At 33.2% G+C, this 22,044-nt stretch overlaps 1 protein-coding gene across 3 annotated transcripts; it reads left to right on the top strand.

The window, feature by feature from the left end:
* Window positions 1–2,393: 2,393 nt before the first annotated feature.
* LOC141700124 (glucan endo-1,3-beta-glucosidase 5-like) lies at window positions 2,394–5,398 on the top strand. Of its 3 annotated transcripts, none has more exons than XM_074503898.1 (3): window positions 2,394–2,628; window positions 2,834–3,270; window positions 4,224–5,398. In XM_074503898.1, the coding sequence occupies exons 2-3, from the start codon at window positions 2,912–2,914 to the stop codon at window positions 5,332–5,334; spliced, it is 1,470 nt and encodes a 489-aa protein (XP_074359999.1). In that variant the 5' UTR covers window positions 2,394–2,628; window positions 2,834–2,911; the 3' UTR covers window positions 5,335–5,398. The 3 variants fall into 3 exon arrangements, with proteins under 3 accessions (XP_074359999.1, XP_074359998.1, XP_074360000.1); XM_074503897.1 differs by having other exon boundaries at window positions 2,395–2,624; XM_074503899.1 differs by lacking the exon at window positions 2,394–2,628 and adding an exon at window positions 2,667–2,739.
* The last annotated feature ends 16,646 nt before the right edge of the window (window positions 5,399–22,044 follow it).

The raw sequence follows: 22,044 nt of genomic DNA, 5'->3' as shown, positions 1-22,044 counted from the left end.
TAATTGCTTTTTTGACCCCCCAACAATTTGAAGCTAAACAATCACATCAAATAAAGATAAATATGATAATTATTGTAATAAAAGGCAGTAGTATAAGCCAAATCCTGAAAAGATGATTGAATAAGTGTTCAACACTTCATCTCCCATCACTAAAATCTTTTTCTTTTTACTTAGACTTTTAAATTCCCTTTTGTTTAAGATTATATTAATTATTTGCCCAAATTGAATAACAACAAAAGGGTATACCGCGGAATAATATCAATTACTCACTAGTGTGGTATTATTTCATGGTATTACTTAAATTTATAAATTTACTGAGAATAGCATGAAATACAGTTGACGGGGACCGGAGCCAAAATTAATTTATCTAATTTTAATTTATACTCTTTATTAATAAGCGAAATCATATATAATTTGGTGGTAAAAGTACCAAAGTACCAAATTTTGGTACTTACCACTTCTATTCTCTATAAACTTTGTTTTTAACACAAATCGACTTCCATTCTTTATAAATTTTATTTTCTTTGCAAACTACTAAGTAAATTACTAACACGAATTGACTTATATTCTCTGTAAACTTTATTTATTTATAAATTATATTAAAAAATTATTTAATTACATTAAATTAAGTAAAATAACATATATTTACTTTTATTTTGAAAAACTACTAACTGCAAAGTAAACTATTAACACGAATTAACTTCTATTCTCTATAAACTTTATTTTCTATTAGTTAGTGTCAATCCCAGTGTCAGTTTACTTTTAAATTAGATAATATTATTTTAAAAATAATTAAGTAATAGCAAATGACTTTAGTAATATTTATTAACTTTTAAACTGAAAATTATTGATTTAACGATCGTGTTTGTTATTGTCCATCACAACATTTATTTACTTAAAATTAAAAAAAACATATTTTAACAATAACAAATTTATGGGTTGTATTTAGATTATATTAAGTAATATTAAATTAAGTTTAATAACATCTATTTACTTTTAATTTGTAAATTAATTTTTATCAATAATTAGGTAATATTAAATAAAATATATTGAAAAGACTAATGATAAGATAATCATCAAATAATATTAAATAATATTAAATTATCTAAAGAACAGATATTTGGTTCGTAAGATAAATATACAATTCTTTTCACAAAAATAAAACTAATATGTTAGAATTCTATATCAAGTAAAACAATGCAAAACTAGAATTATAGTGGAAAATTTCATAACTAATTCGATTCTTTTTAACCACATAACTATTTTTGCAAGTACCAATTTAATATTTGATATTAATATATTAATTATAATTCGTGTTTTGCACAGATTATGGATAATTCTCTATAAATATTAATTCGATATTTTTGGTCTCGGACTCGTGTTTCGCACGGTTATAACTACTCCCTATGTCCCTAAATAATTTTTCTTTTTGTGTTAGACACATTTGCCAATGCACACTTTTGATCGTTAATATCTTTAGTTTCGTATTAGTATTAAATATTAAAAATTTATTATATTAAAGTACTCATAAATACGAATCCAACAAGATCACTCATGACTATATTTGATCTTATAGATTAGACGTAAATTAGTAATCAATCTCTTACCATGAATAGTGTAAAAAGTCAAAACATTAGATGTTTTTTGGGACGGATGCTATCTATAGTAATAAGCGAAACCATGTTTAGATCCCAAGTTTTGGTACTTACTAAAAAATTATACAACTATTTTTAAAATTTTATGTAATAAAATCTCAACTGACAAAAATTAACTTTTACTATCTGTAAATTTTATTATCTGTAAATTTTATTTTTCCTTCAATTTTTATTTGTTGCTAAACATCCAAGCGTCGATTTAATTTAAAATAATCGTATTAGTAAGTTAAAATGTCAGATTTGTAGAAGTAAATAATTAGGTGCATGTATTATTAGAATTATACGGTGAAATTTTAGAGTTACACTTAACTTCGATTTTTTTAACTAAATATTTTAACAATATTTTATCTATTATATTTAGATTTGAATTTTATACGAATTATGAGTTTCGGTTTTATACAAATAATAATATGATATTATTATTTTTAATTTCGGATCTTCGCACGGCTTACCTACTAATTCAAGTGTATATACCATACGTACCATGACAATAATTTTCCTGTCATTTTTGTTAATGAAATGGTACTACTTTTGTCTTTTGTCGTTCAAATTCAATCTAGCTAGTTGGATCTTACCCACTCTTTTCTCAACCCGGGGCACAGTTGTAGTATTGTACGTTCGTCTTTAGCTCTGCACTCACTCACTCTCTCTCTCACACACACAGAAATATATGGGAGTGTTGGGCCCATGAAGCAAAATCTCAACCTTTTTTACATTCATAAAAAATTGCCATACATTCGACAATAACATAGTTGTATATTAAAATTTAAAATAATATCAACTTGGTCATATCAATGTCATGAGGAAGCCCCTTCCATTCTCCAACTCTACAGCTTATATCAGCTCTGGGTTTTAGCCTTATAGGTTTTAGCTGTCTTTTAAACATTCTACAGGTTAACTTAGACATAATCATTTTCTTGATCTTTGTTAACTTTTCGCTGTGGCACAATCATCTTTAAAGTTTAAAGAGTAAGTGTTCTTCATCATATCACATCTCTCTCTCTCTCTCTCTCTCTCTCTCTCTCTCTCCTGAGATGTGTAGGAGTAGGACATAATCATTCTTATTTCTTGGTGTTTCTTTGAGGTGTAAAAGAGCTATTTTCTTTTTCTTCATATTTTTTTCAGGTGTGACAGAAGTTTCAGGACATAATTATTTTGAGTTCTTGGTGTTTTTTCAGGTTTGACAGATATTTTTGGGACACAATTATTTCAAAGTTTTGGTGTGTGTTTAGGCGTGACAAGGATTCTGGGACATAATGAATATGCATTCAAGTTCAAGAACCAATCATGGGATCATGATTGGTGCTATAGTTTTATGGGTTTTTTGGGTGGCCCGTGTTGTGAATGGTATTGGAGCAAACTGGGGAACACAAGCTACACATCCACTAGAACTATCAACAACTGTGAAGCTTCTTAAGGACAATGGGTTCCAAAAAGTGAAGCTATTTGATGCAGATTCAATCACTTTGACTGCTCTTAAAGGTTCTGGACTAGAAGTCATGGTTGGTATTCCTAATGAAATGCTTTATTCTTTGGCTAATAGTGTGCCTGCTGCTGAAAATTGGGTTGCAAAGAATGTTTCTGCTCATATTTCTTCCAACAGTGTCAACATTAGGTACGTATTTGATGATTAGTACTCGAATCTTTCTATTTTTGTGTCGCGTAAATTCTGTGTCAGACTGTCTGTGTTCGATTTCATGGGATTCTATTTTATTCGAGTGCCTTTGAAGTACTCATTTGCTGCTATTTTAGTATATATTTTCTGTGCTTGTCTGACGAGATAACCACTTCATGTTTGGTATGTTTTGAGTGTATAGTTTCGGGTTAACTGTGATTGCTTTGATCATACAAACTATTCTGTAATAAGTGAATCTGTAAACTATTTAAAACAGTGGCTTAGTGAAACGTAATCATGTACCTGCTTTAGGTAGTTTAATGGTGATGATGTTTACATTTTATTTTAACTGATTATTATAGGTGGTCATGCCGGCAGATACTATATGCAAATTGAGAAAAAAATAATAACAGAGTTGTATTTTCGCTATTATTGGTGGCAGTTCTGAATTGGATGTGTTCAATATAAATGTTATGTGTAGCCTACCAGATGTGTGTATATATGGCTCTGAATTATTTGTGGTCCATGAAATAGAGTTGAAGTAATCAATATCATGACTGTTATGATTGCTTACTCATATCTGCTTGATGGCTATTAGCATTGTTTTTTATTCAATAAGAAATCAGATATATAATCATTGGCAGTTGCAGATAAGATAAAAGGTTCTGATCTTGTTTGTAGGACTTGCAGTAAATTGAAACAGTCTAATTTAACGTGATGTATGTGAAGCTAGTTGTTTTCTCCCTCTGTTTCATAACAGAGCACTACCATCTGCGTTCATTTTTTTAGTTTCTGAACTATATTCGTCTGTAATGTTTGCTGTGTTTGTGGTTCTTCCAAGCACATCTAATATAACACGTAGTAATGTTATAAGTATATGATACAAATGTCTAAGCTAGCATATGAAATGCTGATTCTTCCCTCAACTGACAGTTCTCAATGTCCTTTGAAAGGTATGTTGCAGTTGGAAATGAACCATTCCTCGCTGCTTTCAATGGAACCTTTCTTGATACAACTTTACCTGCCCTCCAAAATATACAGGCTGCCCTCATTAAGGCTGGTCTTGCTACTCAGGTTAAAGTAACAGTTCCTCTCAATGCTGATGTTTACCAAAGCTCAACTGACATGCCATCTACTGGTGATTTTCGACCTGACATACATGACCTAATGCTAAAAATAGTCAAGTTCTTAAGTGATAATTTGGCTCCTTTTACTGTCAACATATATCCCTTCATAAGCCTTTATAATGACCCCAACTTTCCGGTTGACTATGCCTTCTTCGACGGCTATTCATCCCCTATTACTGATAATGGTCTAGCTTATGACAACGTATTTGATGCAAACTATGATACGCTTGTGTGGGCCTTACAGAAAAACGGGTATGGAAATATGTCGATAATTGTTGGAGAGGTCGGGTGGCCCACTGATGGGAATGGTAATGCAAACCTTAAGTATGCTCAGAGATTTAACCAAGGCTTCATGTCACATATGAGCAAGGGTACTCCAATGAAACCAGGCCCTATAGATGCTTATTTATTCAGCCTTATAGACGAGGATGCAAAGAGCATTCAACCAGGTAACTTTGAACGACATTGGGGAATTTTCTACTTTGATGGTAAACCTAAATATAATCTGAAGCTTGGAGCAGCAGATGGTAGTGGTCTAGTAGCAGCAAGTAATGTTGAGTATCTTCCTAAGAAATGGTGTGTAATGTCATCTGCAGCAAGTCTGGAGGATTCAGGAATTGCAGCTAGCGTAAGCTACGCTTGTGAAAATGCAGATTGTACTAGCCTAGGATACGGAACATCTTGTGCAAATCTCGACCAACGTGGGAACATTTCATTTGCTTTCAACAGTTACTACCAACAGAACAACCAGCTCGAGACTGCCTGTAAATTTCCAAATCTTTCAGTGGTCACCACTAGTGATCCATCAACTACAGAATGCAAATTTAAAATCATGATACTATCAACTAGTACTCGTAAGAAGGTCAGTTCCGGGGCTTCAAAGAAACCTATTGGTATTTTTATGTTTGTTTTTGTATTGCTTTTAGCAGTTTGTTAGAAACTCTGCATATACTTGTTGATTTGGTAATGAATGATGGGAAGATCTTCATTTTAATACATAAGTGAGCAAAAAATGAAAAAAAGGCTAAATGTCATTATTTGGGGGGAAAATGACCCTAAATGTCACTTTAAAAAAACTTGGATCTAAATGTCACTTCAAAACGGAGTATACCTTATATACTTTAACCAAAAATGCTAATGCATAAGTTTTCATTTTTTTTACTTTTTAAACAATGAAAACGTAGTTTGAAAATTTGTTTTTGGATTCAAAAGCAATGTCTGTAGTTTAATGTTTGTCTTTTTTATGAAAATGGAAGTTAAGAGTAACTGCATAAATGACTAGAATTTGTGGAAGTGTTTTCAAATCTTGCCTTTTTTAATTTATTTATAAACTTTTTAATCAAAATGCTAGATAATATTATGTTTTGAAGATTAAAATACAACTTTAAGGGGTATTTTATTCATATATATAAATATTTCAATATTTTTAAATTTTAAGTTGAGAATTAGTGAACCAAAAAAATATTAAAAAGTGGACACTAATTTAACAATTTATAACATTTTAGGGTTCATCAATCCCCTTTTGGTTTTTAGAAATATTAAAAAATAAATTAATAGAACATACTTCAATTTAGGATTTAGGATTTAGGCCCTTTAGGCCCTAAATCCTATAGCCTAAACCTTAATTTAATCTAGGAACCGAACTGTAATTATTAACTATTTTAAATATTTTAGGGTTCACAATTCTCAATTTGGGTTTTAAAAATATTAAAATATTTATAAATATGAATACAAATACAAATAAAACACCCCTTAGAATAAAGCGTTAAGCTCAGGAATATAACATTATCTAATATTTATGGTAAAAAAAAGAAGAAAAGAAATTGGAAAACCAAACATGAATCTCCGTTTTAACATGCAAAACGGAACTACAAACTGTATTTTCTACAAAAACTAAACATGAATCTCCGTTTTAATATTGAAAAACAAAAAAATAATTGGAAAACGCAACACGCATATGCGTTTTACATGTTAAAAAAAAACGAAACGCACAATTGCGTTTTGAATTATAGAAAAAACGGACTCCGAGATCCCGTTTTGAAATGACATTTGGGGCCATATTTTTCCAAAATAATATTGAGGGTCATTATATCCCAAAAAGTGACATTTGAGGCTAACACCCGCAAAAAATAGTACGGTAGACTTCTATTTAATCTGTGTCGCTTCCTTAATTTACTTAATTACCCTTATCTAAAAATTTACTTTTAAATTACTTAATTATCCTTCTTAAATATTTACCCTTATTTAACTAATATTTATTTACCCTTATTTAACTACCTCATTTAACTACGAAAAGTAAAAGTTTAAGATCTTCTATTCATAGCTGTGTGGGGTCCACTTCAGTTTGTACTACTTAGATCAAATTCAATGGTGTTATAAAAATAGTTACAACTATTGCTATAATTTATAATTTAGAACCAAAAACTAATTTTTGGTGTTAAAATAATATCACGTCTCGAATGGTTGGTTCTATAATTAACTAAATTGTTTCAAATTTAACTAACTTTTCTATTTATGTGTATAAAAAAATTTCACTTTTACTTATTCTCTCTTTCCCTATCTTTTTGTAACTGTTTTGTAATGTGGCAAATATAGCACAGTACTCAGGGGCGGACGCAGAAATGAAACCCGAGGGGGGCTAAAAAAATTATGACATAAAAAAGTAATATTATATGATAGGAAAATAGTTATATTAGTATTATATCAGTATAGCACAATACTAATATTATATCAAATGAGTTGAAGCAAATAAAGATAGTATTTTTAGAGGCGTGGAATTTACGCTTCTGTCTTCGTGTAAACTTGTAAGTGAGTTTTCTCTGTCTTAATGTTATTGTTTTGTGTCTATGTATGGGATATATTCAGACATATGGGAGGGGCCAAATCAGAGTTCTACAAACTATCTGATGAATAAGGTGTAATGGTGTTATGGTATCTGGGGAAGGGGGGGCATGGCCACCCATGGTCTTATAGTTGAGTACTATATTTTGTGCTATGTTTAGCACAAATTATAGAACTGTGCTATTTTAGGATAGTGTTTACATCATCATTGGATTGTCAAAGTTTATATTTTGTACTATATTATAGATATAGCACAGCATTTATCACACTATTAGATATGCTCTTACTATTACTTAATTCATGCGCTAAAAAGTAAATTCTAAATCATCATAATTATTAATTCGCCCGTACTCGCCATATTTACCGAATAATTATTATTTTTATTAGATTTGTCCTTCATCCTCCGAGTAACTTAAATATTATTATATCATGTATGTATGTATTCGGTGTTTGTAATTTTCGTTGTTTGTAAACAAAAGAATAAATAGAATTTGCTATAAAAACCGGCTGACGGGGAATGATTATTATTTGGATGGTATAATGGCTTTTGGTTAAAATAAAATATTATATATTATTTATACGGGCTAAATAAAAAATATTATCCAACAAGAATAAAATAAATTAAATTAAAGAGAAAATTTGTTTATTGGTATATTTTCGTCCCGAGATAAATAAAATAATTTACAATTTTCATCGAGTTAAACAAAATTCTATAATTTATCCGGACTAAAACAAAGTTCAAGCGAACTAAATATATTTATTTGGATATGATCGATAGGGGTGTACACAGTTCGGGTTAAACCGACCAAACCGGTCCAAATCGGGACTATTTTACCCAATCAAAACCGAATTTTTTTCAACTAAATATGTTTAGATTGAAAAACGGTAAACCCGATATAAATGGATTGGATATGGGTTTCGATTTTTTTTAACCTATTCAACCCAACCAGATTAAAAATATATAAACATTAATTTGTTACTACTTTACATACACATCTTTAGTCCATTAGTATTACACCATTAGTATTACAATACACAATCCATTTATCTGTTACTCTTTGATCTATGCTTTTTAATCTGCATGTGCGAAAGATAAGCACAAATCTGCAGCAATCTACACTAGGCTGCTTTGATATTTTCTATGGTAACAAATCTCTCTCACATACTCAATTTGCCACTTTAACTATCTCATTGAATTAAGTATATACAAAAAATATCAAGTATATGTAAAGAAAGACTTCGTCTATTCCAATGCATCTGCCGCATGTTTAACCACAATCTAATTATAAAAGAAAAGAGGAAAATAAGCTTGTTTATTAATCCAAACGACTCAACTCAAACCGATCCAAATCAAAGTACGTTAAATAGTTTGGGTTATAAATTTATATTTTATGGGTTGGTTTGAAAAATTATAAACCCAGTTTAATTGAATTGGGTTGTTAAAGATTCGTATACACCCCTAATGATCGATATAATGGATCTCGGGCTAAAATAAAGTTAAAAACTAAAAAAAAATTGTTGTTCCGTAAAATAGCACTCCGGATAAAACAAAGTGATACACACTTTTCATCCGGACTAAAACAAAATTATATTATTGACAAGAGATAAAATAAAGTAAAATCAAATACAATGTAATTAGTTGAATTTGGTAAGTATAATAAATTTGGCGCTAAAAAATACTGTTGATCTAGTTAAAAAGATTATACGACTGAGCGACTAAAATGAAACTAAAATCAAAAGATCATTCACTAATCAGTATAATAGCATTGGCATCGGGCTAGAACAAATTATCTAAACTATTCATCTTGGCAAAATAAAAAAAATATTGAATGGGTTAAAACAAAATCAAAAGAAATTTTTTTGGTCGATATACTAACATTGAAGTAAAACAAAATAATATATACTTTTCATTTGGGTCAAAACAAAATTATACTATTGATCATGATTAAAATAAATTAGAAGCAAACTAAACATAATAAGTTGGATTTGAGCGATATAATGGGCCACAAGCAATATAATAATAATTGAACGGGGCTAAAATAAAATAAAAAACAAAATAAAATATATTGGTCAGCAAAATTCCTCCAATAATAATTGAACGGGGCTAAAATAAAATATATTGGTCAGCAAAATTCCTCCAGATAAACAAAATACTATACATATTTTATTTTTATTTTTTTATCGTAGGGAACCCGTAACCGCACTGGTAAACTCCACATGCTCACAAAATTGTCTGCAAACCACGCGAATCAAGATAAACGGCATTTAAGCGACATGCTCAGGAGACATAATCATAAATATTATACATATTTCATACCGACTAAAATAAAATTATATTATTGTCGAATTAAAATAAATTAAAAGCGAATCAAATAAAATTTGGTTGGTGCCATGAGTTTCAGGTAAAAAAAATATTAAATATTATTAATTCAGCTAAAAAATTAGATTGTTGAATCAGAATAAAATAAAATTGAAATCGAAAGCCAATCTTTTGGTTGATATGATGGCATCGGGTTAAAATAGAATAATATAAATAATTCATCATGGCTAAAATAAAATTACTATATAAACTAAATATAATTTGTATACTATTGACACGTGCTTACCTTTCAATTAAAACATAACTATCTTTTGTAAACACACCTATAAATTTGAAATATATATATATATATGCTTAATGATCTTTTTCGGTTTCAATATTTGCACCAGTGTGCCAATGAACCCCTCAAGTTGGAAAAAGCGTATTTTTCAACCCTCGGATATCCAAAATATGTTTTTTTACCCTTGAACCGAGACGAATCATAAAACGGTACGTAACAGTAGAGCTATTTCAGTAGTTGTCTAGCGGATATTAGGACAAGTTTAAAATGCATCATCTATTATATATATAATAGAGCAAATAGGGGTTTTGATGAGACAATTTAATCAGATTAAAATTACTGAATTGCCCCTCATAATTGTATGTTAATAATTATTTTAATTTAATATACATGCATTAATTACCTCTAATTTAATATGCATGTATTAAGTATTATGTATGTCTCATTATTACGTATATTTATTACTACTTGATTATTTAATATTAACAATTTATAACTATATGGATAAATTAAATACATTTTTAAGAAAAAAAAATAATATTAGTGTACGAAGATCGGAGCACGAAGAATATAATTTATTTTTTATTCTAAGAATGTGAGAACTATTATAAAATAGTATAATTTTCATAAAATGGTTAAAACTATACGTAAAAAGCTATTAGATTGAAATTCTAAAGATATATATGATATAATACTGAAATTTTTTAACCGTATTAATATGTAACATATATTAAACTTTCATGCATATAATAAAAATAGTTGAAAAAAATCGAGAATCAATAATATCACACATACTTCGAGTTGATGAGATCATTAGTCCAACACAAACTTCCGGTCATGCATGCACTACTCTTTCTTAGAACTAGTTGAAGGATTGTATTTCCTCCCCGATGAGCATAGTAGCCATTGGACCGGTGTAATTTCAACACTGGAGCACATTATTTATGAAAACTTTGAATTTTTTTAATTGGTTTTGTTATTTATTTACTTATCCAAAATAATTTACCAAGTATTGTTACAAAGCAAAGGCGTGCCCAAGATGGAAGATACGCCCAGCATGCAAATATGCTATGATGATTAAAGAAATTCTCACTAAAATCATGAAGGCTTGCATAAGGAGGAAAACGCGTTGTCAAACGAGGACGCGCCCTCCAGTTTGTTAGAATTAAAAACATGCCTTAGAAAAAGTTTTATCTTTTACAGGGACATTCACGTGTAGCATACAAAGATAAATGAGGTAAATGTGTTATAATTGTTAGATATATTTGATAATGTCATGGTTAATATATTTTATGTTTAGCTTTCAGATCTTACGTGAACAGGATAAATCAGTACTTAACTGTTGATCAGTACTTATACTGGAAGTCAGGACTTAAGGATATCAGTACTTATATTATCAGGAGATAATCATCAGAAGATAGATATCAGAACTTAAGTGCTGAAGGACAATCAGATAAGGACAGTAGCTGATTAAAGGAAAGAAGATCGAGATAAACATAAGAAGAGATATGCATGAAGAAGGAATTCCGTGAAGAATGGAATACTTGGAAGAAAAGATATCTGATTGATATATTTTAGGAAGCAGAATTATATTCCATATCAATTAGCGATTATCTTGTAACTGTGTAGTATATAAACACAGACATAGGGTTTACACTATAAGTGTTATCATTATTAGAAAAGATTATTCATTGTAACCCTAGCAGCTCTCGTGATATTTGTTCATCACTGAGAGGTAACAGTTCCATACTGTAACAGAGTTTATTGTTTCAATAAAGTTTGTTTTCTGTTACTTAAGTTCTTAAAGTTCGATTTGAGTGTACTATACACTGTATTCACCCCCTCTACAGTGTGTGTGACCTAACAATTGGTATCAGAGCCTATCTGTTAACTTACATACAGTTAAAGATCCAAACACAATCATGTCGGACACAGAAACTCCAACTAAGCCTACCATAACTGAGGAACCACCAAAGACACAAATTCAGGGTCGGTATGAGACCATCACAGTCCCCATACTGAGACCATCTGAATATCCCATATGGAAGGTAAGGATGACCATGTTTCTGGAAGCAACAGATCCAGAATACCTGGATAGAATCAAGGAAGGTCCTCACAAACCAACCAAACTCGCTGTTGCAGTTGCAGGTGAAGCAGCAAAGACCGTACCAAAGGAGAAGAGTGATTATACTGCTGAGGACATAACATTAATTGCTAAGGATGCTAAGGTACGACACTTACTGCATAGTGCCATTGATAATGTAATATCAAACAGGGTAATAAACTGCAAGACTGCTAAGGAGATATGGGATGCTCTGGAAACAAGGTGTCAGGGAACTGACACAATTAAGAAGAACAGGAAGACAATACTCACTCAAGAGTATGAACACTTTGACTCAAAGACTAATGAGTCATTGAATGATTTATATGATAGATTTGTCAAACTTTTGAATGATTTGTCATTGGTTGATAAAGAGTATGATCTTGAAGATTCAAACCTTAAGTTCCTGTTAGCTCTTCCTGAATGCTGGGATTTGAAGGCAACGACAATAAGAAACAACTACAATCTTGATGAAACAACTCTTGACGAAATCTATGGAATGCTCAAGACTCATGAGCTGGAGATGGAACAAAGAAGCAAGAGGAAAGGAGGAAAGTCAAGGACAGTTGCTCTTAAGGCTGAAGAAGAATTCCCCAAAGCAGTTTCCTCAAAGAAAGACAAGGGTAAAGCTCTTTTCATAAAGTCTGATACTGAGTCATCAAGTTCTGAGAGTGATGATGACTCAGATTCTGAAAGCTTGCCTGAGACTGATTCTGATGAGGAGATGATGAAGCTGTGTGCTCTTATGGTGAAAGGAATCACAAAGATTGCATACAGGAAGTTCAGGAAGGTAAAGAAGTTTTCCAGGAAAAGCATAAGTTCTGATAAGAAGAATTTCAGAAGATCTGAAGGCAGAGGAGGAAAGTCTGACAGAGGAGATTACAGCAATGTTAAATGCTATAACTGTGGTGAGAAAGGCCACATATCTCCTGACTGCAAGAAGGTAAAGGGTGACAAAGGCAAGGCTCTTGTCACAAAGCAGAAAAGCTGGACAGACACCTCAGACTCTGAAAGTGAGGAGAACTATGCATTGATGGCAAATGCTGATAAAGAAAGTGCTGAGAGCAGTTCTGAAGCTGCTGAAACAAAGGTACCTCAGACTACTTATGCTTTTCATACTGATGATATTAATGAGTTGAGAAGATAACTTAAAACCATGTTTGTTAGCTATAAAGATCAAACTTTAACATGTGAAAGATTAACTTCTGAAAATCTTGCATTTAAGAAAAGGAATGATTTCTTAGAAAAAGAGTTAGTCATGTTCCATCAAACTCGGAAGGATAGAGATGATGCTTTTTATGTTAGGAATGAAGTGCTAAAATTCAATGAATCTCTAAAAACTGAGTTAGAAAAGGAGAGAGAGATTATCAGGACTTGGACTAACTCTGGCAAAACAACTCAAAATTTGCTAAGTAGTGGAAACTGGAAAGAGGGCTTAGGTTATGGAGAAGATAAGAATGATAAAGGAACTGAAGAAATTAAGCCTGTTGTTAAGGAAAAACCAAAGTTTAAACCTGTTAAGTTTGTAACTGTAAAGTCTGAAAATGAGAAATCAGAAGTTAAAGAGAAATTAACTTCTGACAAATTAAAACAGGAAAAGACAGCTGAAGTGAACATAGGCTTAATGACAAAGAAGCAGCTTAAGCATAAGCTGAAAGATGTCAAGAATACAAACAAGGTAAAATCACCTAGGAAAAATAGGAATGGAAAGGAATGTGTGAATAAAAGCAATGATTATAAACCTGTTCCTGATGCTCCTAGGAAAACATGTCATAACTGTGGAAGTTCTAACCATCTGGCTTCTTTTTGCAGGAAGAATAAGAATATTAACTCCTTACCTTCAAAATCAGGAGTTAAGAGTCAGTCTGTTAGATACAAACCACAAAATCCTTGTTTTTATTGTGGTAGTTTATGACATTCCATTTATACTTGTAAGGAATATCATAGTTTGTACTATGATTATTATCAAATAAAACCTTCTTTGAAGAAAGTTTCCATTGTTCCTTCTAGTGTAAATTCTGATTCAAAGTCTGATAGTGTAAGTTCTGATAAGAAAAATGTTAACATAAACTCTGATGCTAAATCCGCTGCAAATGTTAATAAACTTAATAAGGCCAAAGGATCCAAGCAAGTCTGGGTCCTTAAAACTAGTAATTAGTGGTCTTTGTGATTGCAGGGCAACAGGAAAAATATTCTAGTTCTGGACAGTGGATGTTCAGGACATATGACTGGAAATAAGGCCCTGCTATCAGACTTTATAGAGAAAGCTGGCCCAAGTGTTTCTTATGGAGATGGCAACATTGGAAAAACATTGGGATATGACAATATCAATCTTGGAAATATCATAATTAAACAAGTAGCTCTGGTCTCAGGACTTAAACACAATCTACTGAGTATAAGTCAAATCTGTGACAGAGGTTATCATGTTGATTTCTTTGAAGAACATTGTGAAATTGTGAGTAAATCTAAAGGCAAAGTTGTTCTGAAAGGATACAGACGAGGTAACATTTATGAAGCTAAGCTTTCAACAAGTACTGATGGCTCTGCAATCTGTCTGTTAAGTAGAGCATCAATTGAAGAAAGCTGGAATTGGCATAAGAAACTCTCTCATTTAAATTTCAACAATATAAATGAACTGGTCAAGAAAGATCTTGTGAGAGGATTGCCAAACACAGTATTTGCTCCTGATGGTCTTTGTGATTCATGTCAGAAAGCCAAACAAAGAAAATCTTCATTCAAGAGCAAGACTGAATCATCAATTCTTGAGCCTTATCATCTTATACATGTTGATCTATTTGGTCCAGTAAATGTCATGTCTATTGCAAAGAATAAGTATGCGTTGGTCATAGTGGATGAGTTCACCAGATACACATGGGTGTATTTCTTGCACACAAAAAGTGAAACTGCATCTATCTTGATTGATCATGTCAAACAGCTGGATAAAATGGTCAAAGATTTTGTGAAAATTTTAAGGAGTAATAATGGCACTGAGTTCAAGAATTTGATAATGGAAGAGTTCTGCAAAAGCCATGGAATAAAGCAGGAATTTTCTGCTCCTGGAACTCCACAACAAAATGGAGTTGTTGAAAGGAAGAATAGAACTCTCATTGAAGCTGCACGTACAATGCTTGAAGAAGCAAAGCTTCCAACCTATTTCTGGGCTGAAGCTGTGCAGACTGCTTGTTTTACTCAAAATGCAACACTCATTAACAAGCATAGAAAAACCCCATATGAGATGGTGAAGAAAAAGAAGCCAAATCTGAAATATTTTCATGTATTTGGATGCAAGTGTTTTGTTCTCAAGACTCATCCTGAACAGCTATCAAAGTTTGATCTAAAAGCTGATGAAGGAATCTTTGTTGGATATCCACTTTCCACAAAAGCCTTCAGAGTCTATAATTTGAGAACAAAAGTGGTCATGGAATCTATCAATGTCTCTTTTGATGACAAGAAAATCACTGGTCTTAAAGATTTCATTGACCATGATCAGCTGAGATTTGAAAATGAAGACTCATATTCTGATACTGAAAATCCTGACAGTCTAAGTCCTGATACTGCAAACTCTGATGGATTAAACTCTAATGTTATTGAAACTGTGGTGACTACGTTAAAGGAAGATGCACCTATGTAGGGGGAGCATAATCAAGATCCTACCACATCTCAAGAAACATCAGAATATGCATCTGGCTCTTCAAGTTCTGATTCGTCAAGTTCTGATAAGCCAAGTTCTGATAGTGCTGAAAATCTAAATACTGAAGAATCCAACTCAGAGAGCATAGTTTCAGGGGGAGCATCAGAAAATGAAAATGAAGATAGCATGGATCATGGGGGAGCATCCAGTTCTAGAGAAAACCTTCCATCTGCAAGGAAGTGGATAAAATCACATACACCTGATTTGATAATTGGAAATCCTGATGCAGGTGTTAGAACTAACACAGGTACTTCAAATGAGTGTCTTTACAATTCTTTTCTCTCTCAGACTGAGCCAAAGAAAGTGGAAGAAGCTCTTCAAGATGCTGATTGGGTGCAAGCAATGCAGGAAGAGTTGAATGAATTTGAAAGAAACAAAGTTTGGACCCTAGTACCAAGACCAAAGAATAGATCTGTTATTGGTACAAAGTGGGTATTCAGAAACAAAACTGACAGTGATGGCATAATTACAAGGAATAAGGCAAGGCTGGTTGCAAAAGGATATTCTCAACAGGAGGGAATTGATTATGATGAAACATTTGCACCAGTTGCTAGGTTAGAAGCCATAAGGATATTTTTGGCTTATGCTGCTCACGAAAAGTTTACTGTGTTTCAAATGGATGTGAAAAGTGCTTTTCTCAATGGAGAATTGGAGGAAGAGGTATATGTTGAACAACCTCCAGGTTTTGTAGATACCAAACATCCAGATTATGTCTACAGACTTGACAAAGCACTTTATGGACTTAAGCAAGCTCCTAGAGCATGGTATGAGACTTTAGCTCAGTTTCTTCTGGAAAGTGGATTCAACAGAGGGACAATAGACAAAACACTGTTCTACCTCAACCATGGAAAGGACTTACTTCTGGTCCAGATTTATGTTGATGATATCATTTTTGGATCTACAAATGACAAACTTTGCAAGAAGTTTGCCAAACTAATGCAGTCAAGATATCAAATGAGTATGATGGGGGAACTTAGCTATTTTCTGAGCCTTCAAGTCAAGCAGAATGAGGAAGGCACTTTTATTTGTCAAACCAAGTACACCAGAAACTTGCTAAAGAAATTTGGAATGCAAGATTGTTCAAGTGCATCCACTCCAATGGCCACTGCGACAAAACTGGATAAGGATACCGGTAAATCAGTAGATATTACTGACTACAGAGGTATGATTGGCTCTCTACTCTATCTAACTGCTAGTAGACCTGATATCATGTATGCTACCTGTCTTTGTGCAAGATTTCAAGCAGATCCAAGAGAACCTCACTTAACAACTGTAAAAAGAATCTTTAAGTATCTTAAAGGAACAGCTGCTCTGGGATTATGGTATCTTAGAGAATCAGATTTTAAACTAATAGGTTACTCAGATGCCGATTTTGCAGGTTGCAAAATTGACAGGAAAAGCACAAGTGGAAGCTGCCAATTTCTTGGAGGCAGATTGGTTTCTTGGTACAGCAAGAAACAAAAGTCAATTTCCACATCAACTGCAGAAGCAGAGTATATTGCTGCAGGAAGCTGTTGTGCACAGATTCTTTGGATGAAGAATCAGTTACTGGATTATGGGTTAACATATTTCAAAATCCCTATTTACTGTGATAATCAAAGTGCTATTGCTATGACAGGTAATCCAGTTCAACACTCAATGACAAAGCACATCAGCATCAGGTACCACTTCATCAGGGAACATGTGGATGAAGGTACAGTGGAATTGCATTTTGTTCCCACAGATCAACAATTGGCAGATATCTTCACAAAACCATTATGTGAAGCTACTTTTACAAGATTGGTAAATGAACTTGGAATGGTTTCAGGTTCTTTCTCTAAAACTGCTTAGACTTGTTCTGTGTTATCAGACTTTATGCTCAGTATTTACAGAATTAATCTCAGTGTATATTCTGTGCTTAATTGATAAATGTCTTTAAGTACTGACTGTTGTCTAATATATGTTTCTAAACTCTGATAAGTGATATGTTTGTTCTAGTACCTATTCAATCCTATGAGGATAACTGTGCTAGATAACTGACCTAATAGTCTTTAATAAACAAATGATTCCATGTAAGAAGTAATTATTTCGGTGGAAATCTTATGACACTAGCAAATTCTGATAATTGAGCTTAGTTAAGTTTACTTTGTATATCTTATTACTAAGTCACAAATTAGAATAATGTTACTCATCTGTTAAGTTCTGATACTAGTAAAACTGCTGAATGTACTAAGTGCTGATAAACCTCACTTATAAAAAGAAAAAGCAAAAAGATCAAAGAATAAAATCAGGTACTCCTTTGAGATCTAGAGTAAAAATGTGGAAGGAACGACCCAAGTGCATTGCTGGTATTAAGTAAATATGCATTAGAAAAGCAAAATATTTTCTTGGTGACTTTTCACACTCTATGATTACTGGAGAAATACTCTGAAAATAGCATAAATTTTGATAAACAGTCGTGACTCACTTACACTGAGAAGCCACTGTAAAATAGAATTGCAAAAGATACATAAAATTAGCACAAAACAGTTGAGATGGACTCAAGCATGAACTCATTCATCAGTAGGTTTCAGGACAATGACAGATCTTTAGCAAAATTTTAGTTATGCCTTATTTCTAAGATGTACTAAAGTGAATAAGACTTTACTCTTTGTCTGTTTTTAGCTTAATGCACACACTAATCACTCCATCTGAATGATGAAAATTTCTGTGGTGGTCTATGTTATTTTAGATAAACAGTCATAGTGTCATTATTGCACAAATTCTGAGGATAAGTTCTAAGTTACACATTCTGATGATTAAGTTCTGACGTCCATAACTCAGAACTTGTATGAGTATTTACTAAGATGGGCATTCCTTTTTCGAGTTAAGAAATTATGTTCTGATGACTGTTAAGTTCTGGTATAGGTCTAAGTTCTGATTTCTCAGTCTAATCCTTTACTTGGCTTATCTGTGAATAAAATTTGATAACAGTCTCAGTTCAAACTAGAATATGTTGAAGTGGAAGATTAATAGTCACTATGATTAGGATTAATGGTATTTGTCCTTGAACAGTCCACTGTTTCTTGTGTCTTGTGCGGTCTAGACCATGATTCCTTTTTCCAATGACTATTATTCTTTTTCAAAGTCTAGGGAGACGAGGTAGAATTAATTCTACCTGTCAGCATTAAATATCTTTGCGTCTCTTGGCATTCTCTTGCCTATATAAGCAACCACTTCACATCAGTCTCTCCATCACATTCTTCTCACACACTTATCCTCCTTCTTCTGTCAAAAACACAATGGTTCGATACAACATGTTTTTAAACAACCAAACCTTCACTATGGAGCTAAGTTGTGCCGAGTGGCAGCAGGAGTGGCATGTAATGGCCATTCCTGAGGAGATCTGGGATTCTGTCTGACAGGAGGTGCTGACTCACCTTCTATTCTTCTATATGGATTACCATCGCCATCTGGAGCGATTGGAGTAGGAAAGGTGGGAAGCTATCCGTCAGCAAGAGCGAATCATACGACTCGCCATCTTGTTCGTCGAAGATAGGAAGAGGAAGATGACTTAATCTTGTCTTCTTCCTGTTCTTCTTCATCCTCAGCTTTGTCAGGCTTCTTAGCTAGGACTAAAGCTGTTGATGTTAGGATTAGGAGCTTAGGGAAAATCTTGTATAAGTATTGATGTAATTTCCATTTCATAAATGTATTGTCTTGATATATTAATAAAAATTGTTTTTACTTCAAGATTTTGTCTCTGAGTTATTTCATCTTGTGTTGATAAATCCTGATTGATGTTCTGATGACCATATATATTGTGTTTCTTATTAAGTTCTGATTCATTTTCAGCACTTACTCATCTAAATTATCTTGGTCATTTTCATGTGATGTATTTTCAGAATATCAATGATGCAGTAAAAAATAATTCAATCAGTACTAATGGTTTAAATTTTGAATTAAAACTGTTTCTCTTGATTAATGGAACGGTTTTTCCTTGAAACAAGGCAACTGGGTAAGTAATGATTCCTATTTTCTCGAGCCCAGTAACTGACCGTTATTACTGCATGTCTGACAGGTGTCCAACGGTAACATTTTTTTTCCAGAGTATAAGTACAACAGAGAGAAGATTTCTTTAATCTTTTATTTTCTTTATACTTTATCTCTCTCCTTACTTTTACTCTCTTTCTCCTTCTTTCTCACGTTGGTTTTTCATACAGACATTATCTCAAACACCTAACAGGCATACTTGAATCTCAATATTTTTCACATGGCGCCAAAGGATTTAATCATTGATGGAGCAAAGTTTGTTCCAAACAACTATGCTGCAATTCTGGATCATGCTGAAGCTCCATCTGAATTGCACTTTGTGCAAGATCTACTTGCACATAGTGAGGTTGGGTACGCCTTAACTCAGCCTGAATTATTTTCAAGTCAACAAGTTCTGAGGTTCTGGAGGACTAGAGTTTTTGATGATGGTGGTAACCGTGGAACTCCCAGTATTATCTTCCAAGTGGGTGATTCATCCTTTGTAGTCACTCCTGGTACAGTACGCAGGGCTTTACATCTTCCAGAAGATTGTACTTTCTCAATTCCGGAGGACTCAGCCCTTCGGGAGTTAATGGCTGAATTGGGATATGAAAAGAGTCTAAAGAAACTTGGACAGTTGAAACGGGCTAATATCAGAAGAGAATGGAGTTTCTTCTTTGATTGCATCACCAAAGCTTTTGGGAACAAATGTTCAAATTTTGATGCTATCCCAATTCTGAGTCAGCACATAGGGTATGCTATTATTCATCAAACTCATTTTGATTTTGCAACTGGAATAATTAGTTTTATTGGGGATAGGATGACAGAGGATAGAGATGTTGTTTATTTTGCTAGATTCTGTCAACTTATTTACACTTACTGTACTGATGAACCTCATTTAGTCAGCACTCAAACCCCACCTTTTAAGGTTGCAAAACGATACTTTAATGACCTGGTAAATGCTGATACTAAGAAGAAAGTGGTTAGACCATTACAGATTCCTAAGTCTGTAAAACAGATTCTGGTAAATGTTGATCCTGATACTTATAGATCTGTTTACTCTGATGTCCAATCACCTCCAACCACCCAAAATCCATCAACCTCAGTACCTACCTCTCATTCTACTCAACCTACCCTCAGAACTTATCTCAAATCCTATCTCTCCACTTCACAGACTGCTCAACTTTCTTCTTCAGCACCTACTGTGAAGCCTACATCCTCTAAGCCAAAGAGAACAAAGACTGTTCCTCAAACACCTCAAAAGAGGAGGAGAATTACTTTGAGAGATGAATCAGATTCTGAGGATCAGATTCCTTCTTCAGAACCTGTGGCAAATGAAGCTGAGAAAGCAACTTCTCAGAAGGATTCTGAAATTGGGGGTTCTAGGCTTCTCAAGCGGCTTAGACGAATGATAGTTCCTGAAACTCCCAAGGAATCCAAATCCACAAGGAAGTACAAGAAACAGAGGGCACAAAGGCCAGTTTCAGATGATGACGAGGAAGCAGCTAAGGAAGGGGATCAGGAATCTCTGATCTCACAAGACAAGGAATTTGCTCCAGTCACTTCTTCTCCATCAACTCCATCTCATGAAGCTGTCTCTGACAAGGCTAACTCACCATTTGTGTCTCTTGTTGATCCAGGCACAAGTATTGAAATTGATATTCAGAACCTGGTTGTGCCTGAAATACTTTTCTTAGAAGCTCCAACAGCAACTAATCCTTCCACAACACCTATTACTGATGCTATTCAAACTCCAGAGTTATCAACAACACCTTCTCTGCATCAAGATGCTGATGATCAGATTTTAGGTGAGCATCAGAATATGGCTGTTGATCAGAACTTAGTATCAGATCAGCAATTAGAGGATTCTGAAGCCTCCATTGCTACTCACATTATTGTCTTATCAGAAGATACTGATTCTTTAAGTTCTGATGCTGCAAATGTTGGAGATACTGGTGAAGCTGCTATAACTGTAGATGCTGATGAAGCAGGTCCTTCTAACATACTCCTCCACCGACTCTTCCTAAGTCTGAACTGGTAAAGAAGTTTGTTATCCGGGATGCACCAGTGCCTTGGAGTGAAACTCCTGCAGGTCAGGAGTGGACTAAGGAATGGAACTCAGTTTCATGTGTTCCAAATGCTTTACATCTTGCTGAGCACTTGACTAAAGCTGATGAAATGTTAAATTCTGATGATTTTAAAACCCAGCTTAGAGTCACTGCATTGAGTACTAAACATCTACAAGGTCTTCATTCAACTACTCATGCAGAGCTACACAAGATTCAGGAGAACTTTATCAAACAGGAACAAGTTTGGAAAATTGATAAGAAGAAGTTCTTTCAACCTACCATTGACAGGATTGCTTATATTGAGAAAACTCAAGAGAAACAACAAACTCAGATTGATCAAATTCTGACAAATCTA

The sequence above is a fragment of the Apium graveolens genome, unplaced genomic scaffold (assembly GCF_009905375.1).
Source record: "Apium graveolens cultivar Ventura unplaced genomic scaffold, ASM990537v1 ctg1800, whole genome shotgun sequence".
NCBI lineage: Eukaryota > Viridiplantae > Streptophyta > Magnoliopsida > Apiales > Apiaceae > Apium > Apium graveolens.
This window is presented reverse-complemented; position numbering and strand designations above follow the sequence as displayed.

Excerpts from the sequence above, each read along its gene's own strand:
- LOC141700124 (XM_074503898.1), top strand. The coding sequence starts at position 2,912 with ATGAATATGCATTCAAGTTCAAGAACCAATCATGGGATCATGATTGGT. Across the intron at positions 3,271-4,223 it reads TCCAACAGTGTCAACATTAG|GTATGTTGCAGTTGGAAATG; the intron begins GTACGTATTTGA and ends GTCCTTTGAAAG.